Source organism: Aphelocoma coerulescens (genome assembly GCF_041296385.1).
Source record: "Aphelocoma coerulescens isolate FSJ_1873_10779 chromosome Z unlocalized genomic scaffold, UR_Acoe_1.0 ChrZ, whole genome shotgun sequence".
In the NCBI taxonomy this organism is placed as follows: Eukaryota; Metazoa; Chordata; class Aves; order Passeriformes; family Corvidae; genus Aphelocoma; species Aphelocoma coerulescens.
The window spans coordinates 69238857-69255180 of record NW_027184085.1 but is presented as its reverse complement, the minus strand read 5'-3'; the positions used below and the strand labels follow the sequence as shown (position 1 = coordinate 69255180).

The window sequence follows — 16324 nt, the reverse complement described above, 5'->3', positions numbered from 1 at the left end:
AGACCCCCGGGCGCTCACAGGTCCCGCCCGCGGCTGAAGAGCGCCCGCCGGCCGCGCTCGCGGAGCCGCCTCTGCCCGCGGAACTTGCGCAGCTCCTCCTTGAACGCGGAGTGCAGCATGGGCCGATAGTCCCGGGGCTCGCAGTGGCTCTGCAAGCCACGGACGGCTCCGTCAGCCCCCGCAGCACAGCAGCCGCCGGCCCTGCAGATCCCCGCCCGTGGCGGCGAGGATGCTCAGAGCCACAGCTGCCCCTCGCCACCGCCGTGTGCCCCCGCCACTTCTTCCCTCTCGGCGCCGACCGCCTGCCACCGAGGGGACACGGGGACGGCACTCACCGGGAACTGGAGGAAGAACTCCCGGTAGCCGCCCTTCAGCACGTACAGCTCGGGGTAGTGCAGCTGGGGGTACTCGTGGCAGCGGCGATCCCTCTCCCGCAGGAACTTGCACCTGTGCCACGGACAAAACGCGCGGCATCACCCCCGTGCCGGGATCCGCGGCTGGCAGAGCCCAGCGGGCCCCCCGGGCCATCACTCACATTTTGGGCCCCCGCTCAACAGAGAACTCGCAGTGGAAGATGACGATCACCCTCCTGCTGGAGTCCAGGGGCACGATGGGCTGCTCCAGCAGCGATTCCTCCACGTCCCGCTGCAGCGGCAGGTTGACAGCGCCCTGGCGAGGCAGAGAAGGCGCCTTTTCCCCCTCCGTGTCCCATTGCATTTTGTGCAGCGACTCAAGGACGCTGCCCCCAAGCCTCCCCCAGCAGCACCGTCACCCGCGGTCCTGGGACACCGTCACCCTCCTCCTTGCAGCTGCGAACCAGCCCTTCAGGGGGTGGCTCGGCACTGCCCAGGGGCTGCTCCACCCCACCGGGCGGCTCAGTGCCCTCCGGGGGGGCTGCTCGAGCCCTCGCCGTGGGCTCAGCACCTCCGAGGGTGCTTCGGACCCCGCCCTTCCTCCCGGCCCCAGGGCCACGAGGGGCTTCTGACCTTGACGTGGCCCCCCTCGTACTCGTAGGGATAGCGGCAGTCCACGACGAGGCTGCTCTCGATGCTGCTGCTGAAGTGCCCCGCCAGCACCGCCGCCAGCTGCGGGGGGAGCGCGTCACCAAAGGGGGGGACAGCCGGGGGACAGGGCGAGAGCAGGCAGGCAGCCCCTCGGGGGGGCCGGGGAGGGGCTGCAGCCCCCTTACCGTCTCAGGGGAGATGTACTTCAGGCCCGGCTCCTTACCCTCCACCGTCGGCAGGAGGTGAGGCTGCAACAGACAGGCTCTGGGCTCAGCCCCATTCCAAGGACACCTCCCAGGCCTGCAACCTGTCGCCCCAGCCCACAAGCCCCCGAGCGGCCAGCTGTGCCCCCGCGGGAGGGCAAGGGCCACATAGACGGGGCTGTGCCACACGGCTGGAGCAGAGGAGCGGCCATGGGGCTCTTCATGCACCGCAGCGATGCTGCAGGCTGGCAAGTCACGGCCCCAAGGCCCCGTGGCCCCAGGCATGGGCCACCAGCTCGCTTTGGGCTCTCACAGCGCTGCGGGGCTCCAGCCATGCTCCCCGTTCCGAATGATGGGGGCACCCCCTCACCTGCCCCATCCTCGTGGCCCTACCTTGGAGAAATCCCCGATGAGCTCCTGGTCATCGTTGGCCAGCAGGTTCTCGAGCTCCTCACGCCGGGCGGAGCGGGAAGGCTCCAGCCACGCTCCCTGCCGAGGCACCAGCCAGAGACACCCCCAAATGTCAGCAGCGGCTCTGCCAGAGCCGGGCCGGGGCCCAGGCCCGCCAGGGACACGCTGGCTCTCAGCCCACACCTTCCCCAGCACCCACCGGCTCCAGCGACGCCTCCTGGCCAGGGCTGCCGGCCACCCTCCTCTGCCGCTTGGCCTCCACAGGGCTGTCGCTGTCCGAGGGCTGTCCCCGCTTCAGGACGGGCCTGGCGACACTGCCCGGCTCCGAGGGCGAGCGGGACAGCTGCCGGCACTGGCTGCGCTTCCCCGGCCGCTGTGGGGAGAGCCCGCGCTGCTGCCTGGCGCTCTGGCAAGCCCCAGCACCAGCAGGGCAGCGGCCGAGGCTCCCGCTCCCCGTGACCAAGACAAGCCCACAGTCTCTGGGCTGCTGCTGCTCACCAAGCAGCGGCCCCAGACGCCCCAGTGGAGACCCCAAGAGGGGATTGTGGGGCTCTGTCCACTTCCCAAAGGCTCCCACGTACCAGCTTTGCCTCCTCCTTGCTCATCACCGGCGTGCTCACCACGTTCTCCTTCTCCTGGGGCACGGTGGCATCGCTCTGCCAGGGCAGCAGCTGGGGAGACTTGGGGCACAGGCAGAGGAGATCGTGAAATGGGCACAAGTCCTGCCAGCTGCTTCCCAGCCGCAGGCAGGCACGGATCCCATAGGCGAGCTCCATCCACCACCTGCCGGTGCCTTCCAGCTTTGGAGACGCACGGGCTGTCCCCGTGACCCCCCGGCCCGGCCATCTCCCACCTCCGCAGCTCTCCAGGCCACGCGGGCAGCTCGGAGCGGCAGCTCCCACGCGTGCAGCCCCGGCATCACCCATCGCTGCTGCCCTCCCGAGCCCTCCAGCCTCTCTCACCAGCAGCTCTGATGCGGCCCAGGGGCTCTCGGCAAGGGGCTCCCTCCTGGCGGCCCCATGGCTCCGCTGGCCCGGCCTCGGCAGCTTCTTGGCCACAAAGCCCTCCTGCAGCGGGGGGGACACGGCGTCAGCACCCCTCTGTCCCCTCCCTGCCCCCCAGCTCTCGCTGCCCCCCTCACCTCATCCTCGGGCTCCCTGCGGCGCCGCCGCGCTCTGTCCCTGCGCTCCTGCAGCTGCGAGATGTCCTTCAGGACGCGGCTGCCGTCCCGCTGCCACGCCTGTGGGACAGCCAGCGGTGAGAGGTGCGCACCAGCCCTGCCCCCTCTCCTGCCTCCATCCTCCTCGTCCCGGCTCGCCCAGGGACTCGGCAGGATCCTGCCTCGCTCTGCTCAGCCCTGCGCAGCCTCCAGCACTCACCGGCAACGCGTGCATCCTCTGCCGAAGGAGCTTCCTGCTGCAAGAGCCGGCAGAGGAAAGGGTCAAATGACAGCAGGTGGCCTGGGCCGCTGAGTCCCACCCCTCTGCCATTGCCACCTCTGTCCCCCACGTGCTCAGGGCGGGGTGAGACGCCCCCCCCCCCCACCCGGGGCTGTCACAGCTCCCCAAAGGGACCTGGGGCAAAACCACCTCCAGGCACTGAGGAAACACCAACGGCCTGAGCGGGACCCCAGCAGGGGGAACGGGGACAGCCTGGCTTTTGGCTGTGGGACAGGGACAGCCTGGGCACGGGGACAGCCCGGCATTCATGTCCTGCGGCAGGGACAGAGCCCCTGCACTTACTCTTTGAGCGCTCTCCCGAACGCCGGCATCGTTCTCTGGGAGCTGTGGGGAGAGCAGAGATGGGGTCAGTGGCGGTGGCATCCACGTCGCCGCCCAAGCAGGCCAGCTTGCCACCGCCCAGGCACAGCCTGGGGCTCACAGCTGGCTGCACAGCCGCCAGCGAGGCTGAGAGCGGGCCCTGCTGCGCGGGGGAGGGACAGGGGGTGTCCCCGGGAGGACACGGGCATGGGGCCGCTCACTCTTCCTGCGCGGCCGCGGGCTTCTGCTGCGTGGGGAAGTCCGGCTCCAGTCCTGCGGGAACAAGGCACTGGGCTAGTAGCCCCGCTGCGGGGATCGGCCTCCTGCCCCCAGCCCGGGGCCCCGGGCACTTCGGGGCCGGGCACGGAGTCCCCCAGCAGGCGGGTGCCAACGGCCCTGCGAGCACCGCTGCCCATGGAATGTCGCGTGTCCCCCGGAGCAGGCTGTCACCGCAGCGCTTCCCGGCTGCGCCCCGGCCAGCGCAGCTCTAGGCTCCCGCCCATCCCTCCCCACCAGCTGCCCCGCCTCGAGCCCCTCGCCAGCCCCTCGGCCAAGCCCTCCCGCCACAGCCCTGTCCCCTTAGGCTAACACCCTCTGCAGGAGCCCAGGCCCGGGCAGCGCCCGGGGACGGAGCAGCCGCATCCCTCACCTGCATCCGGGGGCTGGCAAGAGAGCGAGTGGCGGCCACAGTCCGAGGCCAGCGGCTGCGGGGACGGCGTGTGCCACAGCCGCGGCAGGGGCAGCCCCCCGTGGCCCCGCTTCGGGGTGTCCCGGTGCCTGCGGGCGGTCAGGACGGGGCAGTGTCAGCGGCCCGCTTGGGCCTCGCCCCTTGTGGCCCTGCCGGGCCGGGGGCAGGAGCTGCAGCAGGGGATCCCCAAAGCGTGCCAGCCCCCTTTGGCACGGCCCCGCCGCCGAGCCCCGCGCGGAGCAGCCGTGTCCCGTCGGGGCAGTCCCGCGTGCGGCGGGCGGCCAAAGCCCCTCCCAGCCGCTGGCCCTCGGCCACCCCCTCACCTGGCGGGGCCCGCCGGGTCACCCTTGTCCAGCGGCGTGAGCGGGGCCGTGCCCGGCGAGGGCAGCGGGGAGATGGCCGCCAGCCCGGGCAGCCCGCGGCCGCCGCACAGTGACATGGCCCGGGCAGGGAGCGAGCGAGCGAGCGACGATCGAGCTGCGGCAAGAGAGCGGCGCCAGGGGACAGGGGACAGGTGGCAAGAGATGGTAAGGAGTGGGAGGGGAAGAGAGCTAAGAGGTGAGAGGTGCTAAGAAGGGCCCAGAGGCGATAAGATGCGCTAAGTGGCGAAGAGAGGGGACGAGAGGTGCCAGGTGAGCCCCGGGCCGCTCCTGCTGCCAGGAACAGCACGAACAACAACAGCGGCGCCCGCAGCCAATGGCAAAGCGCAGCCGGCACGAGGCGACGGCGGCAGCCAATGAGAGGTGGCGCTGGGCGCGAGGGGACGGCGGCGGCCAATGAGAGCTGCGGAGGGCGCGTGGGGGCGGAGCCTGAGCCGAAGGGGCGGTTGATGGTCGAAAGGGGCGTGGCCAACGAGGAAAGGGGCGTGGGTAACGAAGAAAGGGGCGTGGCCAGCCCGGTCCCCGCGCCTGGCCTGGCCGGACCTTGGCACTGCAGGGGACACTCGGTCACCCCTGATGGCCCTCGAGTGTCACCTGCAGGGTAATAAAGTTATGACCTAACAGCACCCTGAGAACCAGGCCATGGCACTGAGTGCCACGTCCACTGTCGAGAAAGCAGGGTTGAAATCCTGCAGGTTGGGTTTTTATGGGTGGAGTTTCTGGTTTCTAATGGCACTTGTGAACAGCCTGCTTTGTTCACCTGCTGAAAACTTTTCTTTCTGTACCGGACTTCAAAGAAACCAAATCAGCTGGTTGTCACTTTTACTTAAGGGCACTTGATTTCTTTGCTCTTCAAACGTGCCCTCGACATGGAGTCCCTGGTGTTGATGTCCTCGGTGGTTCCAACCTGCCTCACTTTCCTCATGGATGTGCCAAAGCAGATGGAACTTTAGCGGAGCTAAAGACTGGGGGCAAAAAGAATCATAACCTAGAACTAATCCCAAAGGTGTTCGACTGGGCCTCCCTTTTCTCCCACCTGGAGATCAAAGCCGGCCAGGGAGTCCAAACCCACTTTGTGGGTGTTGGGAAGGCGCCCCGTTCCTTTGTGGAGGGCCAAGAGCTCTGACAGGAGCCTGCAGAAAGCACCACTTCCTCCTGCTCACGGTGAATTTCCGTGTATTTTTCTAGATACCTGTACTTCTATAGAAATCAGGAATTCTGAGAAAGCTGGGTGTCACGCCCGTGACCTTTGATGCTATTCAAGCACTGCCGACTGCTGCCCTGAAACATTTGAAGAGCTGCAAGGGGATTATTTGACAAAGAATAAAATTGCGGGTGATTTTAGGAAAGGTCTTTGTTTTTGCCATTTTGTGCTGATGCCTTTTCCACTCTTAAAATCAAGAGTCATACATGGTTAGAAGGGGAAAAGGGATTTTACCTTGGTGTTCGTTTTTAAGGATTCTTAGGTGTACACGTCCAGGTCATATGCATCGAGATGCACCCCGCCGAGACTCTCTGTGTCCCCCTCTCCCCCAACATTGGGTATAACATTATAGGTTTTACTAATTAGCATAACTATCAAAGATTCCCCAATGAGAGGCTCAAGTGAGCCCCCCTCCCCAAGGAACCTTCCCCTGTTTGGTTCTATCTTGCTTTACAGAATGTGTTCTGGAGAGGACCTTGGGCTCTGGGGCACACTGATCCCTAGCTACGAAGCTTCTAAAATGTTTAGTCTCTTAGCTTGACAAGCAAGTCCAAGACTGTGGGGAAAAAGCACTAGGAACAGAGAAGTTGTAAAAGGGTATAACGGGTATAAAAGAAAAGGCAAAAATCTTCATGGCATCAGTGCAGTCCTCTGTTTTGCTCTTGTGACTTCTCATTGGCGTTGCTGTTTTCTGCTTGAGCTACTCAGCTGTGTGGCCTTCCTGGCACCCCAAAGTCCTCTGATTACTCACCGCCCCCCAAGGTCTTCTTCAGTAGAGGACACGCCTCTTTGCCCGTGTGTGTGCCAGTGCTCCTTGTCAGACTTTCAAACCAGGATTGTCCGTGAGGCAGGAGCTGATCCAGGAGCCCATTGGCAGTTTGGGATGGAGCAGGATGTGGATATGGGGCCAAGGAGGTGCAGGCGGGAGCCAGGGCAATTTTGGCCAGAGATGGATTCTCTGGTGGGGCACAAAGCAAAGCAAAGGCCAGGCCCAACACCCATAACCAGGCCCCTGTCACCTGGCTGGGGAAGGGAGGGCATGGAGAAGCCCCCCTGGGGCATCCAGGAGTGACTTCAGCTCATCAGGAACACAGGGAAGTGGAGGGGAGGATGGGTGCCCCAAGGGTGACTGAAGCACTTGGCACTGGGAGGCCACTTGCCCGAGAGAGAATGGGGGACCCTGGTGTTAAGGACACCCACCCCTTCAAGGTGCCACATCCCTCGGCCTCCCAGCGAGCCCTGTCCCCCAAAAAGGAATTGTGCCAGCCCTGGGGGTGCTGCAAAGGCCAGAAGAGCCCTCTACAAAGAGACATAACACGGCTTTGGGGCTCCCAGGCAGGGCGGTGAGGTGTTAAAGCCCCGGGGCTCCTGATGAGCCCAGCCCCACTCAAGAGGGCTGTCATTACCGCGGGGGTCCCGTGGAGAGGGGGTGTAATCACTACAGGAGGATCTCAGAATTTGGGGGGTTGATGGTCCTGAGTGTCCTGATGAGCCCTGACCCCCAAAACGGGGCTGCCACAGTTCTGCGAGTCCTACTGAGCCCGGGCTCCCCTCAGCAACGGCTGTGCCAGCCCTGGGGGTGCTGCAAAGTTCAGGAGTCCCCCTAAGAAAAGACAGGATCCTGGCTGTGGGGGTCCCAGGGAGAGGGGTGCCATGTCACCACCCCAAGTGTCCCACGGGTCCTGCCTGCAAGCCCAGCATGCTCAGGAAAGAGGGTCCCGTGGAGGTCCGGGGCCATGCTGCTGCCAGCCCAGCACGCAGGAACAGCAGCCACGGGGCCAACGCTTGCCCACGTGTCCCTGGGGAAGTCACCATGCCCCACAAGGAAGCCAGCACCTCAGCCCTGTCCCCTGCCAGCAGCTGCCCCTGTCCCCAGACCCCCGGCAGAGCCCTCCAGCCCGGCCTGGCCATCCCACCAGCCCCGCATCGGGGGCTCCCACCCCTGCAGCAGCCTGGTGCGGGCAGCGAGAGCTCAGGACACGCCTTTGTTCTCCTGCAATCGGACTTTATTAACAGAGACTGCAGCGAACAATCCTAACAACGGAGACACTCAGAAATATTGATAACAACGAACACAAAACTATTCCTAACCGGAAACAAACACAAAAGTATTTAGAACAACAAACAAACGCAAAAATATTTATAACAACAAACAAACACAAAATATTTCGAACAACGAACAAAAAAATATTTGCAACAACGAACAAACACAAAAAATATTTGCAACGAACAAACGCAAAACCGCTCTGAACAAAAACTACCACCCCAAAGCCATCGCAGCAAACCCGAGCGAGCAGGCAAGGCGCATCCGCAGCCAAGGGAAGCCTTCCTCCGTTCCCAGCTCCAGCGCTGCCCCGACGCGGCTGAGAGACCCCCGGGCGCTCACAGGTCCCGCCCGCGGCTGAAGAGCGCCCGCCGGCCGCGCTCGCGGAGCCGCCTCTGCCCGCGGAACTTGCGCAGCTCCTCCTTGAACGCGGAGTGCAGCATGGGCCGATAGTCCCGGGGCTCGCAGTGGCTCTGCAAGCCACGGACGGCTCCGTCAGCCCCCGCAGCACAGCAGCCGCCGGCCCTGCAGATCCCCGCCCGTGGCGGCGAGGATGCTCAGAGCCACAGCTGCCCCTCGCCACCGCCGTGTGCCCCCGCCACTTCTTCCCTCTCGGCGCCGACCGCCTGCCACCGAGGGGACACGGGGACGGCACTCACCGGGAACTGGAGGAAGAACTCCCGGTAGCCGCCCTTCAGCACGTACAGCTCGGGGTAGTGCAGCTGGGGGTACTCGTGGCAGCGGCGATCCCTCTCCCGCAGGAACTTGCACCTGTGCCACGGACAAAACGCGCGGCATCACCCCCGTGCCGGGATCCGCGGCTGGCAGAGCCCAGCGGGCCCCCCGGGCCATCACTCACATTTTGGGCCCCCGCTCAACAGAGAACTCGCAGTGGAAGATGACGATCACCCTCCTGCTGGAGTCCAGGGGCACGATGGGCTGCTCCAGCAGCGATTCCTCCACGTCCCGCTGCAGCGGCAGGTTGACAGCGCCCTGGCGAGGCAGAGAAGGCGCCTTTTCCCCCTCCGTGTCCCATTGCATTTTGTGCAGCGACTCAAGGACGCTGCCCCCAAGCCTCCCCCAGCAGCACCGTCACCCGCGGTCCTGGGACACCGTCACCCTCCTCCTTGCAGCTGCGAACCAGCCCTTCAGGGGGTGGCTCGGCACTGCCCAGGGGCTGCTCCACCCCACCGGGCGGCTCAGTGCCCTCCGGGGGGGCTGCTCGAGCCCTCGCCGTGGGCTCAGCACCTCCGAGGGTGCTTCGGACCCCGCCCTTCCTCCCGGCCCCAGGGCCACGAGGGGCTTCTGACCTTGACGTGGCCCCCCTCGTACTCGTAGGGATAGCGGCAGTCCACGACGAGGCTGCTCTCGATGCTGCTGCTGAAGTGCCCCGCCAGCACCGCCGCCAGCTGCGGGGGGAGCGCGTCACCAAAGGGGGGGACAGCCGGGGGACAGGGCGAGAGCAGGCAGGCAGCCCCTCGGGGGGGCCGGGGAGGGGCTGCAGCCCCCTTACCGTCTCAGGGGAGATGTACTTCAGGCCCGGCTCCTTACCCTCCACCGTCGGCAGGAGGTGAGGCTGCAACAGACAGGCTCTGGGCTCAGCCCCATTCCAAGGACACCTCCCAGGCCTGCAACCTGTCGCCCCAGCCCACAAGCCCCCGAGCGGCCAGCTGTGCCCCCGCGGGAGGGCAAGGGCCACATAGACGGGGCTGTGCCACACGGCTGGAGCAGAGGAGCGGCCATGGGGCTCTTCATGCACCGCAGCGATGCTGCAGGCTGGCAAGTCACGGCCCCAAGGCCCCGTGGCCCCAGGCATGGGCCACCAGCTCGCTTTGGGCTCTCACAGCGCTGCGGGGCTCCAGCCATGCTCCCCGTTCCGAATGATGGGGGCACCCCCTCACCTGCCCCATCCTCGTGGCCCTACCTTGGAGAAATCCCCGATGAGCTCCTGGTCATCGTTGGCCAGCAGGTTCTCGAGCTCCTCACGCCGGGCGGAGCGGGAAGGCTCCAGCCACGCTCCCTGCCGAGGCACCAGCCAGAGACACCCCCAAATGTCAGCAGCGGCTCTGCCAGAGCCGGGCCGGGGCCCAGGCCGGCCAGGGACACGCTGGCTCTCAGCCCACACCTTCCCCAGCACCCACCGGCTCCAGCGACGCCTCCTGGCCAGGGCTGCCGGCCACCCTCCTCTGCCGCTTGGCCTCCACAGGGCTGTCGCTGTCCGAGGGCTGTCCCCGCTTCAGGACGGGCCTGGCGACACTGCCCGGCTCCGAGGGCGAGCGGGACAGCTGCCGGCACTGGCTGCGCTTCCCCGGCCGCTGTGGGGAGAGCCCGCGCTGCTGCCTGGCGCTCTGGCAAGCCCCAGCACCAGCAGGGCAGCGGCCGAGGCTCCCGCTCCCCGTGACCAAGACAAGCCCACAGTCTCTGGGCTGCTGCTGCTCACCAAGCAGCGGCCCCAGACGCCCCAGTGGAGACCCCAAGAGGGGATTGTGGGGCTCTGTCCACTTCCCAAAGGCTCCCACGTACCAGCTTTGCCTCCTCCTTGCTCATCACCGGCGTGCTCACCACGTTCTCCTTCTCCTGGGGCACGGTGGCATCGCTCTGCCAGGGCAGCAGCTGGGGAGACTTGGGGCACAGGCAGAGGAGATCGTGAAATGGGCACAAGTCCTGCCAGCTGCTTCCCAGCCGCAGGCAGGCACGGATCCCATAGGCGAGCTCCATCCACCACCTGCCGGTGCCTTCCAGCTTTGGAGACGCACGGGCTGTCCCCGTGACCCCCCGGCCCGGCCATCTCCCACCTCCGCAGCTCTCCAGGCCACGCGGGCAGCTCGGAGCGGCAGCTCCCACGCGTGCAGCCCCGGCATCACCCATCGCTGCTGCCCTCCCGAGCCCTCCAGCCTCTCTCACCAGCAGCTCTGATGCGGCCCAGGGGCTCTCGGCAAGGGGCTCCCTCCTGGCGGCCCCATGGCTCCGCTGGCCCGGCCTCGGCAGCTTCTTGGCCACAAAGCCCTCCTGCAGCGGGGGGGACACGGCGTCAGCACCCCTCTGTCCCCTCCCTGCCCCCCAGCTCTCGCTGCCCCCCTCACCTCATCCTCGGGCTCCCTGCGGCGCCGCCGCGCTCTGTCCCTGCGCTCCTGCAGCTGCGAGATGTCCTTCAGGACGCGGCTGCCGTCCCGCTGCCACGCCTGTGGGACAGCCAGCGGTGAGAGGTGCGCACCAGCCCTGCCCCCTCTCCTGCCTCCATCCTCCTCGTCCCGGCTCGCCCAGGGACTCGGCAGGATCCTGCCTCGCTCTGCTCAGCCCTGCGCAGCCTCCAGCACTCACCGGCAACGCGTGCATCCTCTGCCGAAGGAGCTTCCTGCTGCAAGAGCCGGCAGAGGAAAGGGTCAAATGACAGCAGGTGGCCTGGGCCGCTGAGTCCCACCCCTCTGCCATTGCCACCTCTGTCCCCCACGTGCTCAGGGCGGGGTGAGACGCCCCCCCCCCCCACCCGGGGCTGTCACAGCTCCCCAAAGGGACCTGGGGCAAAACCACCTCCAGGCACTGAGGAAACACCAACGGCCTGAGCGGGACCCCAGCAGGGGGAACGGGGACAGCCTGGCTTTTGGCTGTGGGACAGGGACAGCCTGGGCACGGGGACAGCCCGGCATTCATGTCCTGCGGCAGGGACAGAGCCCCTGCACTTACTCTTTGAGCGCTCTCCCGAACGCCGGCATCGTTCTCTGGGAGCTGTGGGGAGAGCAGAGATGGGGTCAGTGGCGGTGGCATCCACGTCGCCGCCCAAGCAGGCCAGCTTGCCACCGCCCAGGCACAGCCTGGGGCTCACAGCTGGCTGCACAGCCGCCAGCGAGGCTGAGAGCGGGCCCTGCTGCGCGGGGGAGGGACAGGGGGTGTCCCCGGGAGGACACGGGCATGGGGCCGCTCACTCTTCCTGCGCGGCCGCGGGCTTCTGCTGCGTGGGGAAGTCCGGCTCCAGTCCTGCGGGAACAAGGCACTGGGCTAGTAGCCCCGCTGCGGGGATCGGCCTCCTGGCCCCAGGCCGGGGCCGCGGGCACTTCGGGGCCGGGCACGGAGTCCCCCAGCAGGCGGGTGCCAACGGCCCTGCGAGCACCGCTGCCCATGGAATGTCGCGTGTCCCCCGGAGCAGGCTGTCACCGCAGCGCTTCCCGGCTGCGCCCCGGCCAGCGCAGCTCTAGGCTCCCGCCCATCCCTCCCCACCAGCTGCCCCGCCTCGAGCCCCTCGCCAGCCCCTCGGCCAAGCCCTCCCGCCACAGCCCTGTCCCCTTAGGCTAACACCCTCTGCAGGAGCCCAGGCCCGGGCAGCGCCCGGGGACGGAGCAGCCGCATCCCTCACCTGCATCCGGGGGCTGGCAAGAGAGCGAGTGGCGGCCACAGTCCGAGGCCAGCGGCTGCGGGGACGGCGTGTGCCACAGCCGCGGCAGGGGCAGCCCCCCGTGGCCCCGCTTCGGGGTGTCCCGGTGCCTGCGGGCGGTCAGGACGGGGCAGTGTCAGCGGCCCGCTTGGGCCTCGCCCCTTGTGGCCCTGCCGGGCCGGGGGCAGGAGCTGCAGCAGGGGATCCCCAAAGCGTGCCAGCCCCCTTTGGCACGGCCCCGCCGCCGAGCCCCGCGCGGAGCAGCCGTGTCCCGTCGGGGCAGTCCCGCGTGCGGCGGGCGGCCAAAGCCCCTCCCAGCCGCTGGCCCTCGGCCACCCCCTCACCTGGCGGGGCCCGCCGGGTCACCCTTGTCCAGCGGCGTGAGCGGGGCCGTGCCCGGCGAGGGCAGCGGGGAGATGGCCGCCAGCCCGGGCAGCCCGCGGCCGCCGCACAGTGACATGGCCCGGGCAGGGAGCGAGCGAGCGAGCGACGATCGAGCTGCGGCAAGAGAGCGGCGCCAGGGGACAGGGGACAGGTGGCAAGAGATGGTAAGGAGTGGGAGGGGAAGAGAGCTAAGAGGTGAGAGGTGCTAAGAAGGGCCCAGAGGCGATAAGATGCGCTAAGTGGCGAAGAGAGGGGACGAGAGGTGCCAGGTGAGCCCCGGGCCGCTCCTGCTGCCAGGAACAGCACGAACAACAACAGCGGCGCCCGCAGCCAATGGCAAAGCGCAGCCGGCACGAGGCGACGGCGGCAGCCAATGAGAGGTGGCGCTGGGCGCGAGGGGACGGCGGCGGCCAATGAGAGCTGCGGAGGGCGCGTGGGGGCGGAGCCTGAGCCGAAGGGGCGGTTGATGGTCGAAAGGGGCGTGTCTAACGAGGAAAGGGGCGTGGCCAACGAGGAAAGGGGCGTGGCCAGCCCGGTCCCCGCGCCTGGCCTGGCCGGACCTTGGCACTGCAGGGGACACTCGGTCACCCCTGATGGCCCTCGAGTGTCACCTGCAGGGTAATAAAGTTATGACCTAACAGCACCCTGAGAACCAGGCCATGGCACTGAGTGCCACGTCCACTGTCGAGAAAGCAGGGTTGAAATCCTGCAGGTTGGGTTTTTATGGGTGGAGTTTCTGGTTTCTAATGGCACTTGTGAACAGCCTGCTTTGTTCACCTGCTGAAAACTTTTCTTTCTGTACCGGACTTCAAAGAAACCAAATCAGCTGGTTGTCACTTTTACTTAAGGGCACTTGATTTCTTTGCTCTTCAAACGTGCCCTCGACATGGAGTCCCTGGTGTTGATGTCCTCGGTGGTTCCAACCTGCCTCACTTTCCTCATGGATGTGCCAAAGCAGATGGAACTTTAGCGGAGCTAAAGACTGGGGGCAAAAAGAATCATAACCTAGAACTAATCCCAAAGGTGTTCGACTGGGCCTCCCTTTTCTCCCACCTGGAGATCAAAGCCGGCCAGGGAGTCCAAACCCACTTTGTGGGTGTTGGGAAGGCGCCCCGTTCCTTTGTGGAGGGCCAAGAGCTCTGACAGGAGCCTGCAGAAAGCACCACTTCCTCCTGCTCACGGTGAATTTCCGTGTATTTTTCTAGATACCTGTACTTCTATAGAAATCAGGAATTCTGAGAAAGCTGGGTGTCACGCCCGTGACCTTTGATGCTATTCAAGCACTGCCGACTGCTGCCCTGAAACATTTGAAGAGCTGCAAGGGGATTATTTGACAAAGAATAAAATTGCGGGTGATTTTAGGAAAGGTCTTTGTTTTTGCCATTTTGTGCTGATGCCTTTTCCACTCTTAAAATCAAGAGTCATACATGGTTAGAAGGGGAAAAGGGATTTTACCTTGGTGTTCGTTTTTAAGGATTCTTAGGTGTACACGTCCAGGTCATATGCATCGAGATGCACCCCGCCGAGACTCTCTGTGTCCCCCTCTCCCCCAACATTGGGTATAACATTATAGGTTTTACTAATTAGCATAACTATCAAAGATTCCCCAATGAGAGGCTCAAGTGAGCCCCCCTCCCCAAGGAACCTTCCCCTGTTTGGTTCTATCTTGCTTTACAGAATGTGTTCTGGAGAGGACCTTGGGCTCTGGGGCACACTGATCCCTAGCTACGAAGCTTCTAAAATGTTTAGTCTCTTAGCTTGACAAGCAAGTCCAAGACTGTGGGGAAAAAGCACTAGGAACAGAGAAGTTGTAAAAGGGTATAACGGGTATAAAAGAAAAGGCAAAAATCTTCATGGCATCAGTGCAGTCCTCTGTTTTGCTCTTGTGACTTCTCATTGGCGTTGCTGTTTTCTGCTTGAGCTACTCAGCTGTGTGGCCTTCCTGGCACCCCAAAGTCCTCTGATTACTCACCCCCCCCCCCAAGGTCTTCTTCAGTAGAGGACACGCCTCTTTGCCCGTGTGTGTGCCAGTGCTCCTTGTCAGACTTTCAAACCAGGATTGTCCGTGAGGCAGGAGCTGATCCAGGAGCCCATTGGCAGTTTGGGATGGAGCAGGATGTGGATATGGGGCCAAGGAGGTGCAGGCAGGAGCCAGGGCAATTTTGGCCAGAGATGGATTCTCTGGTGGGGCACAAAGCAAAGCAAAGGCCAGGCCCAACACCCATAACCAGGCCCCTGTCACCTGGCTGGGGAAGGGAGGGCATGGAGAAGCCCCCCTGGGGCATCCAGGAGTGACTTCAGCTCATCAGGAACACAGGGAAGTGGAGGGGAGGATGGGTGCCCCAAGGGTGACTGAAGCACTTGGCACTGGGAGGCCACTTGCCCGAGAGAGAATGGGGGACCCTGGTGTTAAGGACACCCACCCCTTCAAGGTGCCACATCCCTCGGCCTCCCAGCGAGCCCTGTCCCCCAAAAAGGAATTGTGCCAGCCCTGGGGGTGCTGCAAAGGCCAGAAGAGCCCTCTACAAAGAGAGATAACACGGCTTTGGGGCTCCCAGGCAGGGCGGTGAGGTGTTAAAGCCCCGGGGCTCCTGATGAGCCCAGCCCCACTCAAGAGGGCTGTCATTACCGCGGGGGTCCCGTGGAGAGGGGGTGTAATCACTACAGGAGGATCTCAGAATTTGGGGGGTTGATGGTCCTGAGTGTCCTGATGAGCCCTGACCCCCAAAACGGGGCTGCCACAGTTCTGCGAGTCCTACTGAGCCCGGGCTCCCCTCAGCAACGGCTGTGCCAGCCCTGGGGGTGCTGCAAAGTTCAGGAGTCCCCCTAAGAAAAGACAGGATCCTGGCTGTGGGGGTCCCAGGGAGAGGGGTGCCATGTCACCACCCCAAGTGTCCCACGGGTCCTGCCTGCAAGCCCAGCATGCTCAGGAAAGAGGGTCCCGTGGAGGTCCGGGGCCATGCTGCTGCCAGCCCAGCACGCAGGAACAGCAGCCACGGGGCCAACGCTTGCCCACGTGTCCCTGGGGAAGTCACCACGCCCCACAAGGAAGCCAGCACCTCAGCCCTGTCCCCTGCCAGCAGCTGCCCCTGTCCCCAGACCCCCGGCAGAGCCCTCCAGCCCGGCCTGGCCATCCCACCAGCCCCGCATCGGGGGCTCCCACCCCTGCAGCAGCCTGGTGCGGGCAGCGAGAGCTCAGGACACGCCTTTGTTCTCCTGCAATCGGACTTTATTAACAGAGACTGCAGCGAACAATCCTAACAACGGAGACACTCAGAAATATTGATAACAACGAACACAAAACTATTCCTAACCGGAAACAAACACAAAAGTATTTAGAACAACAAACAAACGCAAAAATATTTATAACAACAAACAAACACAAAATATTTCGAACAACGAACAAAAAAATATTTGCAACAACGAACAAACACAAAAATATTTGCAACGAACAAACGCAAAACCGCTCTGAACAAAAACTACCACCCCAAAGCCATCGCAGCAAACCCGAGCGAGCAGGCGAGGCGCATCCGCAGCCAAGGGAAGCCTTCCTCCGTTCCCAGCTCCAGCGCTGCCCCGACGCGGCTGAGAGACCCCCGGGCGCTCACAGGTCCCGCCCGCGGCTGAAGAGCGCCCGCCGGCCGCGCTCGCGGAGCCGCCTCTGCCCGCGGAACTTGCGCAGCTCCTCCTTGAACGCGGAGTGCAGCATGGGCCGATAGTCCCGGGGCTCGCAGTGGCTCTGCAAGCCACGGACGGCTCCGTCAGCCCCCGCAGCACAGCAGCCGCCGGCCCTGCAGATCCCCGCCCGTGGCGGCGAGGATGCTCAGAGCCACAGCTGCCCCTCGCCACCGCCGTGTGCCCCCGCCACTTCTTCCCT

General features: G+C 64.8%; 2 protein-coding genes across 2 annotated transcripts; both read right to left on the bottom strand.

Moving 5' to 3' along the window:
* Positions 1 to 14: 14 nt before the first annotated feature.
* LOC138103887 (M-phase inducer phosphatase 2-like) lies at positions 15 to 3389 on the bottom strand. Its single transcript, XM_069002499.1, has 10 exons — positions 3361 to 3389; positions 2998 to 3034; positions 2200 to 2298; positions 1818 to 2024; positions 1601 to 1696; positions 1190 to 1252; positions 987 to 1085; positions 536 to 669; positions 336 to 447; positions 15 to 149 (listed from the first exon to the last, which is right to left on the bottom strand). The coding sequence occupies exons 1-10, from the start codon at positions 3387 to 3389 to the stop codon at positions 15 to 17; spliced, it is 1011 nt and encodes a 336-aa protein (XP_068858600.1).
* A 4643-nt stretch (positions 3390 to 8032) lies between these two features.
* LOC138103886 (M-phase inducer phosphatase 2-like) lies at positions 8033 to 12523 on the bottom strand. Its single transcript, XM_069002498.1, has 13 exons — positions 12408 to 12523; positions 12046 to 12173; positions 11618 to 11669; positions 11379 to 11420; positions 11016 to 11052; positions 10218 to 10316; positions 9836 to 10042; positions 9619 to 9714; positions 9208 to 9270; positions 9005 to 9103; positions 8554 to 8687; positions 8354 to 8465; positions 8033 to 8167 (listed from the first exon to the last, which is right to left on the bottom strand). The coding sequence occupies exons 1-13, from the start codon at positions 12521 to 12523 to the stop codon at positions 8033 to 8035; spliced, it is 1320 nt and encodes a 439-aa protein (XP_068858599.1).
* Positions 12524 to 16324: the final 3801 nt, after the last annotated feature.

Excerpts from the sequence above, each read along its gene's own strand:
- LOC138103887 (XM_069002499.1), bottom strand. The coding sequence starts at position 3,389 with ATGCCGGCGTTCGGGAGAGCGCTCAAAGA. Across the intron at positions 2,299-2,997 it reads AGAGGATGCACGCGTTGCCG|TCTCCCCAGCTGCTGCCCTG; the intron begins GTGAGTGCTGGA and ends CTGTGCCCCAAG. Across the intron at positions 1,086-1,189 it reads AGTACATCTCCCCTGAGACG|CTGGCGGCGGTGCTGGCGGG; the intron begins GTAAGGGGGCTG and ends CTCCCCCCGCAG.
- LOC138103886 (XM_069002498.1), bottom strand. The coding sequence starts at position 12,523 with ATGTCACTGTGCGGCGGCCGCGGGCTGCCCGGGCTGGCGGCCATCTCC. Across the intron at positions 9,104-9,207 it reads AGTACATCTCCCCTGAGACG|CTGGCGGCGGTGCTGGCGGG; the intron begins GTAAGGGGGCTG and ends CTCCCCCCGCAG. Across the intron at positions 8,168-8,353 it reads AGTTCTTCCTCCAGTTCCCG|AGCCACTGCGAGCCCCGGGA; the intron begins GTGAGTGCCGTC and ends CGTGGCTTGCAG.